This window comes from Acanthopagrus latus, chromosome 1 (genome assembly GCF_904848185.1).
Source record: "Acanthopagrus latus isolate v.2019 chromosome 1, fAcaLat1.1, whole genome shotgun sequence".
NCBI classification, from domain to species: Eukaryota; Metazoa; Chordata; class Actinopteri; order Spariformes; family Sparidae; genus Acanthopagrus; species Acanthopagrus latus.
The window spans coordinates 10,520,704-10,535,169 of NC_051039.1; the positions used below are offsets into that span (position 1 = coordinate 10,520,704).

General features: G+C 41.5%; 1 protein-coding gene across 8 annotated transcripts in view; it reads left to right on the top strand.

Moving 5' to 3' along the window:
* Window positions 1-14,466, top strand: part of inpp4b (inositol polyphosphate-4-phosphatase type II B) — a 243,448-nt gene that overhangs the window by 116,753 nt on the left and 112,229 nt on the right. For all 8 annotated transcript variants that reach the window (XR_005075785.1, XM_037102442.1, XM_037102456.1 and 5 more), the window contains one exon: window positions 3,308-3,424. Coding sequence is in view for 7 of the 8 variants with exons in the window: in XM_037102442.1 (XP_036958337.1) it covers window positions 3,308-3,424 (117 nt within the window). In the remaining variant the exon portion in view is untranslated. The remainder of the gene's footprint in view (window positions 1-3,307; window positions 3,425-14,466) is intronic.

The window sequence follows — 14,466 nt, forward strand, 5'->3', positions numbered from 1 at the left end:
ATGCAAATAAAACGGATAAAACAGCCTTTGATGTCATGCCAGTCAAGCGAATAGCCCCTTTGCTTGAAACAAGTCGAAAAGTCTAGTCTGTGTGTGTGTGTGTGTGTGTGTGTGTGTGTGTGTGTGTGTGTGTGTGTGTGTGTGTGTGTGTGTGTGTGTGTTTGTGTATTTCTGTGGGGGTAATTATGAGTGGTCAAGGGAGGGGTGAAAAAAAAAACCCTGCACTGTCGGGAGACTCGAGCCAGAATTTTTGTACTTCCCCTCCAACCCAATCACACACAAACACACGCACAACCTCTAATGGCCCAAATTGGCCATTCCACCGAGGTTTGCCACCCAAACGGACAAAAAGACAAGAGAGGGGCAGCTGTCTCCCATAGCATATGTTGACCACTTGTATGACAGGCTGGCTTACTTCTCTGTGTAAATGGAGACAGGCTTACCACTTTAGCTCATCTCAGCCCATCAGTAGCACTAAGAAGATTCAGCCGCAGTTGAGGCTGCCAAGCATGCTGGTAAGTCTGAATGAGGCCTATTCAGTGTGCCAGTGAGGGAGGTGTAAAGGGGCTGTGTGTGAGTGTGTGTGTGTGTGTGTGTGTGTGTACCTGCACATTCTTGGGTATAATGGCTCTGTCTGTGTTTTTGTCAGTGTACAGTACTGATACATATCCAGATTTGCACTGAGCTCAAAGCAGCGCACTGGTCCCTCTGTGTCTGTACCAGCTGTGCTGAATCGGGCTGTGTGTTCAGGATGTTGCTGTACACAAACCACAAAGCTTCATGGCTGGGCGGCCGAATGGTACCGGGCATCAAGACTGGTATTACCATGTCTAGAGAGGCTGAAACAAGAAGGGAAAGACTTGTTTTATTTCCCCTCCGTCAGCGCATGGAAGATTTTTGAAGGCTCAGTGGGGTTAGTGGTGCGGTGAGGAGGTGGGTCTGCTAGTTCCCTCTGTGTGTGTTTTTGTGTGTGCTGCTGAACACATTCTCTCTTTGTGTGTGTTTGTGTTAAGAACACCGCTGTTTTTAGGGCACTTCATGTGTCGACTCCCAATCCTCCGACTCATCTTCATTCTAGTCAAGGGCTCTTGGCTTGTTTGTGTGTCAGTCTTACCTGAGCTGCAGTTATGCTGATTTAGCATTCATATAGCATTTAGTTTTGTCTATGAATAACAAATGAATGCGTGTAGGATTTCTGAGGCAGTAATCGGCCATTATGCAGGCATCCATGAAAAGACGATTGCCTCCACACAGACTCTAAACCACATATTCATTCAGATAGAGAAACGTAGGGTGTGGTATCCATTTCCAAACATTGTTGACTGAACTAAGGTATGACTAGGATCAAAAGTGTCTATTTTAGTACATTTGTGGTTTGGAAGCTGTGTGTTGGCATCAGTTTTCATCAGTGCTGCTATATACTGTACATGTGATTAAGTCAATACGCTGCGTCTGATGTTGACAGTCTGTCTTATCGTTTATAGACTTTGAATGAAATCACATGTTGATGTTATTAGTTTGTTTTTTTGAGATCACAAGTTATTTATGTCATTGTTACAGGACACCAACAGCTCATTTTTTAATGATATAAATAACAAACTTGAGACAACAAGATTCAGTCCAAGTTTAACTTACCAAGTAAAGTTTCAGTTTTCATTAATTTAGCTGGTCCTGCATGATTTTATCTCGACATAATGAAATAAATAAATGGTGATCTCGGGAAAACAAAGTTTGTTATCTGGAGATCTTGACAGATTTATCTCTTTATATCGGGGAAACAACAGGAAGGAAAAACTTGTCATGGGAAGATAGAGGAAACAATAAGTTTGATCTATGAATGTTTAGGGCTTCCCTAATACATTTTGAAAGTATTTATCAGGATAATCATTATTTATTTCATGTATACAAACCAGCCTCACAGAAGTTCCTTTGCTGATTTTTTTTTATTTATTTATTTATTTTTAACTCGAGGGTGTGACCAATTCTTATACATGTCTGCCAGTCTGTCTGTGTCCGTCTCATTACCACTCCCCAGCCTGTCCCCACACAGTCCCGAAGGACTGCGTTCTACAGACGCCCATCAGCGCAGAGGAAGAGGAAGTCCCCAGTGTAAACACAGAATGCTTTGAAATGGTTCAAGCAGACAACACCAAATGGCTAAACAATCTCCCCAGAAAAGCCCCTCAGCTTATGTCGGGATTTATTGCAGATTCTACACAAGCCCATAATTTCTGAGAGTTTATTTTCAGTGGCATGTAGTCCAGTTCGTACAGTATCAGATTAAATTTAGGGAAAAGAATGACTAAGAGAGATTACCTGAAATGGTTCTTGGGCTAGAGTTGTGGACCTGAGCTTTCTGAATCTCTCAGGATAACACAACATAACTGAACTTAAGATCACTAAAAAATCTTTTCAGACTGCCAGGTGATACAGTTTCATTTTTGTAAATACAATTCTTTAAACAATTTCAAGTTTCTTACAACAAGAATCTCCTGTCTCAAGAACACTCTTTTATGTCCCTTTTTTCAGAGTGTTCTTGAAACAAGTGACGTGTTTTAGATGCTGGCAGAGAGACCTGTCTTATTTCCTGAAGCACTGTGTTTATAGGAAATTCAAGTGACACACAGGTCCTCACTCTACTGGCACTGCAGAGGTCTTAGAGAGAGGTTTAAATCTAAAGTAAATGTCAGCAACACCCTTGTTAAGGTGGACATTTTTTACAGTGTAATGAAAGCAAGGCCTCTGAGGCCCATGGCAAAAACCCTGTAGTTCAACCGCTTTGGGAATTAAAAATGATGACTGGATCTTGTGATTTCAGGAAAGTTGTGAGTGACTATGACTGAATGCTATGCAGCCCTCCGGCATGTTTGAAGACCCAACACTGGCTGCTGTGAGCACTGGTTTAATCCCATTGCCACCCCGTCACTGTGCCAGTTTACCTGTCAACAATTGTTGCTCCTGGCCTGCAGTTTCAGTTGGGAAGACTGTAGTTATGCCTGAGCTCCAGGTAGACCCACTAGGGAGAGCTCTATCTACTCCTCCTCTGTGCCCAGGAGAGGCAGCAGGGGAGCAGGGAGAAATGCCGTGAGGAGGAGGAGGGAGGAGGACAGACTGAGCCCAGCTGTTGGCTCATTTACCAACCCAAGCCTCCCTCTCTCCCTCTCCCTCTATGGCTTCCTGCTTTCTTATTTTGAACATGTGTGTTGTGGTGAAAATGTGCATGAGGGTACAGACAGTCACATATGCACACACACTAACACTCACACATTATCTTACCCTGTTTCTGTGGCGTCCCTCTCTCCGACAGGCGAACAAAGACCCGCTGTTTCTGACGGGGGTGACCTTCCCTTCAGAGTATCCTGCTAGCCCGGAGACACTAGTCAAGCTGACTGTGTATGATGCAAAGGACAAGAGCCAGGAATCAGTGAGTAAACAGTTGTTGTGTTTCTAAGTGTTTGTCGCATGTTTGTATGTTGTGAATCCTGTGTGTGTGTGTGTGTGTGTGTGTGTGTGTGTGTGTGTGTGTGTGTGTGTGTGTGTGTGTGTGTGTGTGTGTGTGTGAGAGAGAGAGAGAGAGAGAGAGAGAGAGAGAGAGAGAGAGAGAGAGAGAGAGAGAGAGAGAGAATGATGAGAATGTGCTCAAAGCCAGTTGTGGAGCAATCATCTCTCAAATGTTGGTTGCAGCACTGAGCTTCAAACTTTACAGGGGATGAACATGAAACACTGGGAGAAATCTGCTGCAGAATCTCATTATGTTTAAATTTATCCTACAGATTCTGAGGTGCAAAGAGTTATGTGCTGATTTATAGCAGACTGTGGATTATGGCACTTTCTCAGTAATCATTTGACTAAGTCAGTCTGAGACCAAGACCTTTTGCCTTGAGTTTTGAAGGAAAAGGGTGTGCAGCCTTCGATGAGCATCTGAGCATGGCAGCTCATCTTCTAGTGTCGATCCCCTGAGAAAACCAGCAAACACATCAGTGGGAATGGGAAAGACAACCCGACATAGAATTCTGAATGGTCCGGGTTCTCTGACTCAGACATTTAAAACAGACTTTATAACAGGCTCTTCAGTGTGGGTGTATGCATGATCTTAATCAAGCACCCCACTTAACCCTGAGTGCTTAAATCATAAGTAGGCATTACTTACTATGAAACACTCATGAGCTTTATAATGAGTAAGTCTTCATTAAAGGGGTTGGTATTTGCAGATGTATCACATTGAGGTTTCTGATTCTGTGCCAATAGTTGAAACAAACCTTCAGTATCATTTTGAATGGCAAAAGTCAGTTTTTGTGCGCTAACAGTGTGACTGTTAAATTCTTTTGTAGCTTCAAACAAATCCATTTCCACAATGGTGGGTAGGCTGTGCAATTTGTTGCATGTTTTGGCCTGAAACTGTGTTTTCCCACCTGCTGTCACAGTTATTGCACACCCAAGTACCAATATCGATATCATACTCTTCAAAAACACTAAACCTTTTCATGTATGATGAGTTTGTGCTAATTTAACGTGTATATGATAATGAATTAAATGAATTAATGGTGTAGTGTGGTGGCTATAGGAGTGCACAGGTCAAATGGTGATGGTTATCTTCAGTTACTGCTTTAGTGTTTAAACTTCACCAGGCTTTACTGAAGTATGAAAACAGGCTTCTGTGTCTCTATAAACACCGGACTGGTTCAGCCATCTGCACATATTTCTTGTTTATTGAGTGAAATTGTTCAGGAAGCGTCCTCAGGATGCATCCCAAGCTCCAACAGACATCTGGGGACATTTTTCCTTGAAGCAACTCCAAACACAGCTTCCTCTGGATAATTGAAGTAATATATGAATTTGTGTCAATGGGATTATTATGGGAAGCTGTCAGTTGATGCAGTTGCATAAACAGCCAGACCATTCCTTTTCCTTCAGAATAAAGACATAGATGATCATGAATGCAAATGAAACATTTATCATTTTATAGGTTATTTAGTTATAGCCTACATAGTCTGTCATTCCATTGGACTTGTGCAAAGGAACATATGTCTCCTGACACATAATTCAACTGAAGTAAGGTCATCATCTAGTCTTGCATCCATATTGGGTGTGCCAGATCTTAGTATTTGGGACGATGTGTGTTTGGGACTCTGCATCCTGGAGACAATAATCTCCATCGAGATGTGGGCCTGGGCTCCTGTCTCCTGGTAACAGAGGAACAGAGGGTAGCTGATTTGAGGCTGATTTGTGGCAAACTCCACCTGCTGATAATGTATTCTTCCAGCTATTAATGTATTCATCCTGCTCCAGCTCTTTTCTAGACTGGGCTGCACTGTGCTGGAATACCTTTGGTTGCCAAATCTGCAAAAACTAGATTCTGAGCATGTTCTCATAGTTTGCTGTTGTACTTGATCCTTTAAACAATTAAGGGATAAAGTGATTATTGACAAATTATTTGCAAAAAATAGATGCTGAAACATAAAATATGTCGATCAGTTTACTTTAATATGACTTTTATTTTGTAGCACACCATTTACTTGTTTTTTCCTGGAATGGATCTAACTGGGGTCTCTTGCTGTATCATCATTTACCTCTTTGAATTCAGCTGTGGAACATACAGTAATCCCGATGAAATTTACTTAAATGGGAACACAATGGTTTATTCTAAGGTGTGTATTGAATATTCATGTTGAACAACACCAATGTGAGCTCATCACTGTATAAACTCTCTGTTCATTGTCTGCCTCCTTCCTGGGAGTATTTCTTGTGCTGTGCCATTGTGCTGCCACCTGAGGTTTTACTAAAATATACAAGTGGACAGGCCAGCCTGGATACAAAGATATTTTACTGATTGCCTGATAAAATATTTACTACCTAAATTCAAGTGTGAAAAACAGTTAGATTAAAACTATTCTCCTAGGTAGCTGCTTCCGTACAATATACAGTGTAATATACAGGCACAGGATATGAAAATGTATTAACTGCTTTAGAGTCTGGCATCTCAAATGTCTTTCATGCTGTCCCTCACACTTTCCACATGTGAGTGATAGTTCTCAGTAGCTCCTGTCAGTCTGTCAAGAATATAACTGATACACAACACAGCATTTCACTCAAGCTTGGCTTAAAGCACTTAAAGGTCCAGTGCATAAGATTTAGCACCAGAAATGGAGGATAACAATGATTATGTTGACAATTATGTTTACAGTCATTTATACTAAGAATAATTTGTTTTTGGTACCATAGACAGAGCCTTCAATAACTACAAAGTGAGCAGGTCTTCTGCATTAATATACTATTTAGACATGGAGATGCTCAACCTTGTTTACAGTTTTGCCCAGTGGCCGCTGGTAGGATTGCAGCTATTAAGAAAATCCCTTGCAGCCCAGAAAGTTTTTTCTGTACCAGCATGACAAACTCTAATGTGCGTATTCAGTGGGCTGCGTAACCAGGAAGTACAGCTAGAAGCAGGAAACTTTGTTATGTTGTCATATGTGCCAAGCAAGACATTCTGAATGGGCTGAATAGGTGCCATCTTTGCACAAGGGGCCTACTTCTTTTTCTGAAATCCACGGTCCTTTTCCACAGAGTCTATCGTGTGTCATATGTTTCTATAGTAGCCCAGAACTTACAAGCCAAACACTGAGTGTAGAAATGGCCAATCATGTTTTTTTTTCTTTTTTTTTTGCATTTTAGTGGCCATTGTAGGGAAGGGTGAGGCGAGGGGTGTTCAGTTGGTTGCAAACAAAGAGTTAGAAAAAATTGTCTTGTGTTTTTGTAGCCATTTCAGAAATTCCATCTCCCTTTCTCTTGATGGACCTCATGTAGCGGCCTTACAATACTGGAAGACCTTTATTTCCTCTTTTTTTTTTACCCAAGCACCAGTGCTCTCATGCTGCGGTTGGCTTTTAGATTTTTTGGCTCCGCTCGGCTGGGCACAGCGTGCTTGTCTGGGTCTCATTAGAGAGTCTTTAAGTGACACAGGCATGACCCTGAACACGAGCTGGCACAATGCGTCAGCCCCCAGCCGCTTAAGTGGCAGATCGGGAATCACTCAGCCTAGGCTCACTCAATTAATGTTGGGTTTTTTTCAGAGAGAGCGTGTATGGGGGCAATTTGCTGTGTTTGCGTGTGTGTGTATGTGTTTTACAAATCAGCTGTCAAAAGTTTTACATATCACTTTCAGCTCCTGTCGCAGATGTTGTGCCACGAGTTGATCACTGCAATGGAAAGCAGATAGCACACATGGTAACCACTCAATATGTATTGGAATTTTTATTTATTTATTTATTTATTTTTTGAGATCCCACGTTGTCTGTTCTTGAGAAGAGTTTTAGAGTGGAAATGAGAAGGGAAGAAAATGTAACAGTGAGGGGGAGGGAACTGATGGAGTGAGTTTTATACATGACTGCTTTAACATTCGTAGGGGACCGGAGAATTTCATAGTAGGATGATTTCCCTCTGCCTTGGGCTTCCCATTTAGATATTCTAAGATGACACTGGCTGCATGGTCATGAATATTTGAGAACACACACTGGGCTGAGAGGACGATAAGTGAGGGAGTGGAGGTGTGAGAAGGAGCGCAACGGGGTTAGATATCTCTCAGGTGTAAGTGATCCCCCCCCCCCCCCCAAAGCCCTGGTTGTCAAAGGATGACAGGCTAGCCTTACTTTGTCACTGATGTCTTACCTGCAGCTGCACTCTGAATGCCTCCCAGGGGCAATAAATTCCCTTTTCAGCTCGCATCCTGATCTCTGAATCAAGAAATATTCACTCTGGCTGAAAAGAAGTTCTTTCACAGAGATCACTTCATTTAAAGCAGTTTTATCAAAGGCTCAGCCAAATCTTTGAGCTTAATGCCTTAAACAAAGATGATTCAACTATAACTAATTTGCTGCAGCTTGTCTCATTGTTGAAAGCCGCATCAGGCAGTCACGGTAGAGAGCACAAAATGATTGTGATTACATTTCAAATACAGGCTAGACATTCAAGTGTAAAACAGCTTTTACCTGCATTGCTGGTTGGAGTGGAAGATGGGGTCAGACGAGCCATTTAGGGCTCTTGGATTAAGTTTCAGTGGCCAATCATTAACTTGAGGCTCATCCCAGAGAGGTGAGATAAACAGAGGCCTCGACTAGAGGCATACGAAAGCGACAAATACTATTCTTTGTGTGTGTGTGTGTGTGTGTTGCGTGCATTATGTTTGTGTTCACTTACCCCTTTGAAGATGCTTGAAGTCACCCTACTAATGACAGACCTGTGGTTTGTTGTCAGTGCAAACCTATTACTGAGTGTTCTTGTGGTATAAAGGGATAGGACAGCTGCCTCTGGAAGAGCTCCTCTCTCTAATCACAGCCTCATTTGTCCTGCCTTTGCTCTCTGCAATCTGGAATGAATGTGTAATGCAGTTTTCAGTTTGCATTGCTATTACCGGCCATGGTGGGGAATTTTGATTGGTTCCTGCGATGTGCACGGTAGTGTGACAAACAAAAGACCTCATCTGAGTAAAACAGGAAAATGGCGCATGTCCGGTCATTCCCATAAAGCCGCCATAAAATGTATTCAATCAAATAAAACACAAGCACAGGGGTTTTTACTGTGTTGCTATAATGGCCATCTCCTTCTCTGGCTGCCACAAGCACCCTGATGAACACACACATACACACTCACACATCTGCACTAAAAGGAGAAAGCAAGATATCTTTGATTCAGGGGGCAACAGAGAAAGAGCTGATCAAAGTTCCATCTCAAACTGCTGACCTGCTTGACACACACACACACACACATATGCAGGATACACACACACACACACACACACACACACACACACACACACACACACAGGCTGAGAAAATTGGATAGATGTTGTATGAGTGGAATCCCAAAGCTTGGTGGAATGAGGAATTGTTGGATTTTTTTATTTTATTTTTTTTTGTGCTGTGGGTCCCATGTTTGAACTTTTTATATCAGATCAGATATGATTTGGAAAAAGACAATTCATTTGGTCTCCCTCCCTATGAAATAACAATCAAGACTTTGGGTTCGAAATCATGAACAGGATGAGCTTACTCCAGTTGTTTGAATCCTGGAAGCATTTTATTATCCGTAAACAAATATTGTGCAGCAAGAAACCAAAGAGGACATTATAACAGCGCTGTACTTATTTGAATACACATTCACAATCACCCGGTGTATCATAAGGAAGAGACACAATGATATAAGCCAATGGTTTGGGCTAGGCTCAGGCCACCATCGTCAGTGACTAAAAATCATCGACAACTGAACCCTGTACCATCGTACTGAAAAGCAGTGTGTCCCCTCAGAAATTCCGTCTGGAAAACTCGGGAGAGAAAATGAAAAGTTTGTTATTTATTATTAATATTTTCTGATTAAATCTGCTCAGTTAGGCAAACCGAGGATGCTTGGTTACATTTGTGGCACCAGTGTTTCTTTTCTGCAGGCTGTGTTCCTCTCAATCGTTCCCTCATTATTTGTGTTTTCTTAGCTTAGCTTCCCAGTATAGATGGTCAACTGTTTCAAGCTTCTGAGGCTGAACACAACTAAGTTACGGACATGTGGTGCAGAGACGAAGATCCTTTTGAATGCAGCACAGGGATGTATGTAGGTGGTGACGGTCGACAGTTTTCTTGCCTGGTTGAGATTGTTGGGTCAGAGCGACAGCAGCGACAGCTGTGGCTACAGTGATGTGCTAATGAGCAACCTCCTGCCTTAGGCAACTATAAGGAGGCACGCTACCACAAAATCACATATTCATTCATAACAGTCATTCAGTGTGGACATCCTGATGTGCCAGACACTGCACGACCCTAGGTGTTACTCAGAAATTCACAAGCAAAATTACTTTTCTCGCTTGTTAGAAAATAATTACAACAGTGACAACAATACCATTTACAACTTTGCATTGACCGTTGCAAACTCCCTTATTATGCTTATTCTACCTAATTTAAGAACTGTATGCAGATATTAGCCACATCTCAGGAGGCAGATTGAGCAGCCACTGTTCCATGGTGAATTGTCGCTCCAATTATGAACTGCTGAAGTATGGAGAATCCCAGCCTCAGTTAATCCTGCCCTGTCAATAATCATGATGTGTAAAAGGCGGTGTCTTGACATATTTTTGGCGCAGCCACTTGCTTTTAGCTGGATGAGTGTCAATGTGGTGGGAATTTTCTGTAAGTGCACAAGTTAACTGCCAGAAAGGGGGGGGGGGGAGAAAATAGAAGCAGACAGTGAGAGAGGGCTAGAGGACACACACGCACACGCACTTGCATGCACACACAAACACACAGAAACACACTTTTACAAGAACCAATCTCAGAGATATACAAGAAAGGTCTTGGTAGTGATTGGGTGGACAGCTGAGCAGTGATAACCTACGAGAGTAACAGTCCTCAGATAAGGACTGTCTCCTGTCTGATGGCCACTTTGCTTCCCTCACCGTCATTGTGCCAATGTCAGCCAATGTCACAAGTGCTGAAAAGTAGTGCTGTTCAAGTCGGCAATACTAAAATTAGTCAAACTAGTGACCTCTTGCTTTTTCTCGCTCCCTGGGAGTCTTGCCAAGCAGAAAATGTGAAATGATTTAATGGTACTGTTGGTATTGGATCTGCTGCTGTAATGGATGCATACTTTTCATGCCCAATTAAAGTTATGTCAACACAGAAAAACACAGAGGCTATGAATATATAACAGTGTTCCAATCTTTATTAAAATATATCTTTCTATTTTTTGTTTCTGCAAAACGCAGCTATATTCAGAGCCTCCTTTATGATAATTGTCTTTATAATCTCTCAGCAATGTTTTCATTATTGCTTGGGAAATTTGTCAGAATCAGCTTTATTGACCAAGTGAGTATACAGTACATTCACAGAATTGGACTATACTACTTTTAGCTTGATCTTAGTGTGCTTACACAGGAGTCGACATAACAGATGAGAAAAAAGTCAACAAAGGCAAAGAATATGCAGAAATGTTATGTACACAGGTATGTGTAAATACATATAAAGAATATATAAAAAGCACCAATATTTGATTTTTTTATACATAGCTTGAGTTCAGTTATTGCTTTAATGTAACCTTTAACATGAGTAGCACCTTTTTATCATTGTGCGTTCAGGGTGTGAACATGGTGCTTTCTTTGAGTGAGGCACTTCCACACCTGTGACTGTGAAGGGAATCGAATCACCAAACCTGTGATAAATGGCCGACTCTTTGGCCACAGAAGCCTTCATAAGTCTGATAGCCTGAGCTGCTGGCCACTGAGAAGCTCCACTGGTACAGCTGGGGTTAAGGGTCTTGCCCAGGAGCACCACAGCGATAAAATGAGGGTGGATAAGCGCTGCTCTTTAACCTTTCCAGCAGATTTAGTCTGCTGGGTTTCAGGATTAAACCAGCTGCTTTTTCCTACGTCCTGCTCACACGTACTTATTAAAACAAGATTTTTTTTTATGTTTTGGCCTTTCCTGTGCACTGAAAATTGAGCCTTTGGAAAACTTCCTGGGTTAAGACATTCAGAAACTGTATTGTCAGTTTTTAAGCCTGAACGGACAGAAACATAGATTTTTGGAAACAGTGACACAGACACACGCGTTTATCAGTGTATGTGGCATCATAAAATAATGCAAACTCAAAGAGTATATGGTATGGTATTGTTGTATGGTGCACAGTGTTTGTGTTTGTACGGTGAGATTGGAGATTATATTTATAAACAGATACTGATGGTTCAAGAATGGAAAGAGAGACAAAAAAGGATACTGACAACATTTTCTCGACTAAATAGGTTCTGTGAAGAGCACTCATGTTTCCCTGCCTCTTTCAAAGTATGTTCTGTAGCTAAGTGACTGACAGGTGTGTTGATTGGAAAGAGATGATTTTTGAAATGTTGCTAAAACTTGAAAACAAGATCTCCTTTTCTTGGTAACTAATTTCCGAAAAAAGGATATGTATATGTGGACAAGGCCTCACACTGTATAGGAAAACAGAATATGGCATGCCCGACGGAAACATTAAGAGGCTATTCAATAATCCTCAAAATGGGTGACTCAGAGATCCACCTTAAAGATATTAATGTGTGCAAATTAACAAATTCTACCTTGACTTTCATCAGCAGGTGAGTTGAATTGTCTGACCTTTCAGTCAGTCAAACGCTCGTGAATTCATTTCTGAAAAGTTAGCAGAGGTGTGACTTCTGCCAATCACACCAGAGGGCTCTGTGGATGGTGACAGGTTTGACATTTGTCAATCACGACAATGCCAAGCGAGCCACATGGATGTGAGCAAGTCATAACAGAGGGAACTTGAGGGGCGGCTAAGGGCATCACTTGTGGGCGTGTGTGAGAGGGGAAGAATGAAATTCTTGGCTTTCAGCATGCAGCTGTGACGCGTAGTAAAACTTTCACTTTCACCAGGGAGAAGAGCTGCAGTCTCAGTGATTATGATATGATATACTGTACATAGAAGTTCCATTTTTGCCACTCTCGCATTCTACACATTCCAACTGGTCATGAATTATCCTCATTTATGAGCATTTAATTTTCCTCCTCTACCCAGGCAACAAAGAAGGCATTTGATTGATTGCACAATTACACTTGTGTGAACTTCTGTGAACCTTTAGTTGCCTCTTCAAATCTGGGAATTGCCTCTCTTTTATTTTCCCTGCAGCTGTCGGGCAATACAGTGTGTCTTTAGAAATCCTCTTTTAAAAATTCTTCTTGATTCCAGCTCATTTTACGGAGTTAAATTTTGTGTGCTTTGACAGCCTCACTAATTATTCTCTGCATTACTGAGCCACTGATTTTGTTTTTAACACTGTGCCTATGAGTGTTGCCAATGGCCTACGTGTTTCAGCCCCATTATATGCAAAAGTGAGATGATAAAACATAAGGCGAGAAAGGAGAGAGGAACCTGTTTTGCCTTGTATGATAATTGGTGTAGCAGAAATAAAACACCTCTGGAAGAGACTTTTGCTCTAAGTGCTTGAGCTACATTAAAGCAGCTGGAGGGCACTGAGGCCTGTCGCAGGGAAAATGTATGGATAAGTGGCAGATATTAGAGGGGTAACGCCTGTCTTGTTTGTGAACACAGCCTGCAAATCAAGCTCATCATTAAGACACCATGGCAGCTTTTAATATTATGGATTCAGAATATATGCTTTATGGCATGGCTCCAAAACCTGAATGGGATTTGCCTTTCATAAGCGTGTTTGACATAGTAATGAATTAAAGTGCTTCTTCGCTGTGAAGTTCCAAACAGATGTGGTGAGATTGCCCTCAAAGCCCTGAAAGAACATCTCTGCCTGCCTTTTCTTATTAAAAAGAAAATCCTGTTAACTTTAGCACACTTGTAAAAGTGTTGGAGCCAGACGGATGACAATTGAGGGGGAATAAATGGTCTCCGACCCTGGAGAATAGAAGGTTTAAACTCTCTAAAGCATTTTTATTGACAACTGAGCACTCGCTCTGCCATGTCAGGTTAACACTACATATGTCTCTCATGGCATCTGAAAAGCCCTGTGGACAGGCTATTAGGAGCGTAACATGTCACGCTGAAGTGATGTGTTCGAAAATATCTCAGGATCTCTCCTCTGAAGTGCTTTCTCACTGTAATGATATCATTTCCAGTGGCTGACAATACTTCAAGCTCCTGTTTACTGTATTTAGGAAGGCACCAGATAATTACTTTGTTTTCCCACATTGTTTCCCCCCACTGCGTTGTCATGCGCTTCAATAAAGTGACTCATTGTGCCAATGAATATTTACAATAGTTGGAAATTAAGTGCACTCTAGGTTTTGTTGAGGGTGCGTGCAGTCATTTGTGAAAATAGTTGTTGGAATAGTGCACACTCATTAAAAGCAACCAACTAAATCTAAGAAGAGAAACTAATTACTTATAAAACTGCTGAGCAGATGTCTGGTGCTGGTGCCATGAGGAGACGCCCTTTCTATCCAGGGTAAAGCCACATGTTAACCCAAGTGGAGTGCACCAGTAAACAGTCTATTTAAATACGAGTTTTTATCACAATGCCTCACTGGAGACGTGAGTTTAGCGCCAATGAATTGAGTGTGTTTTTATTAATATTTATTTTATTGGTACAACTTGTAACTCTTGTAAAGACACTGCATTTACAGGTGATTTAGTAACATTTTGAAAAAATTGTAACCGCACTCTAACACATGTAAACACGCAACAAAAGCAACTTGCATAAGGGTACAGAAAATAAAGGGAAGGACCAAACTAATCAGTGTGAATGTACAGTTGTGCTCATGAATGCACAATAAAACAAAAGTGCTGTCAATATTCATATGTACAGATGAGTAAATAAAGAAGGACGCAGAAAAATGGACAAAACAAATAAGAAAAGAATTAAAGGACTCCCTCTACATTTTAGGAAATACACTTAGTCACTGGCTTGCCAAGAGTTTTGATGAGAAGATCAATACCACTCTCACATTTCTCTGCTCAATATGAAGC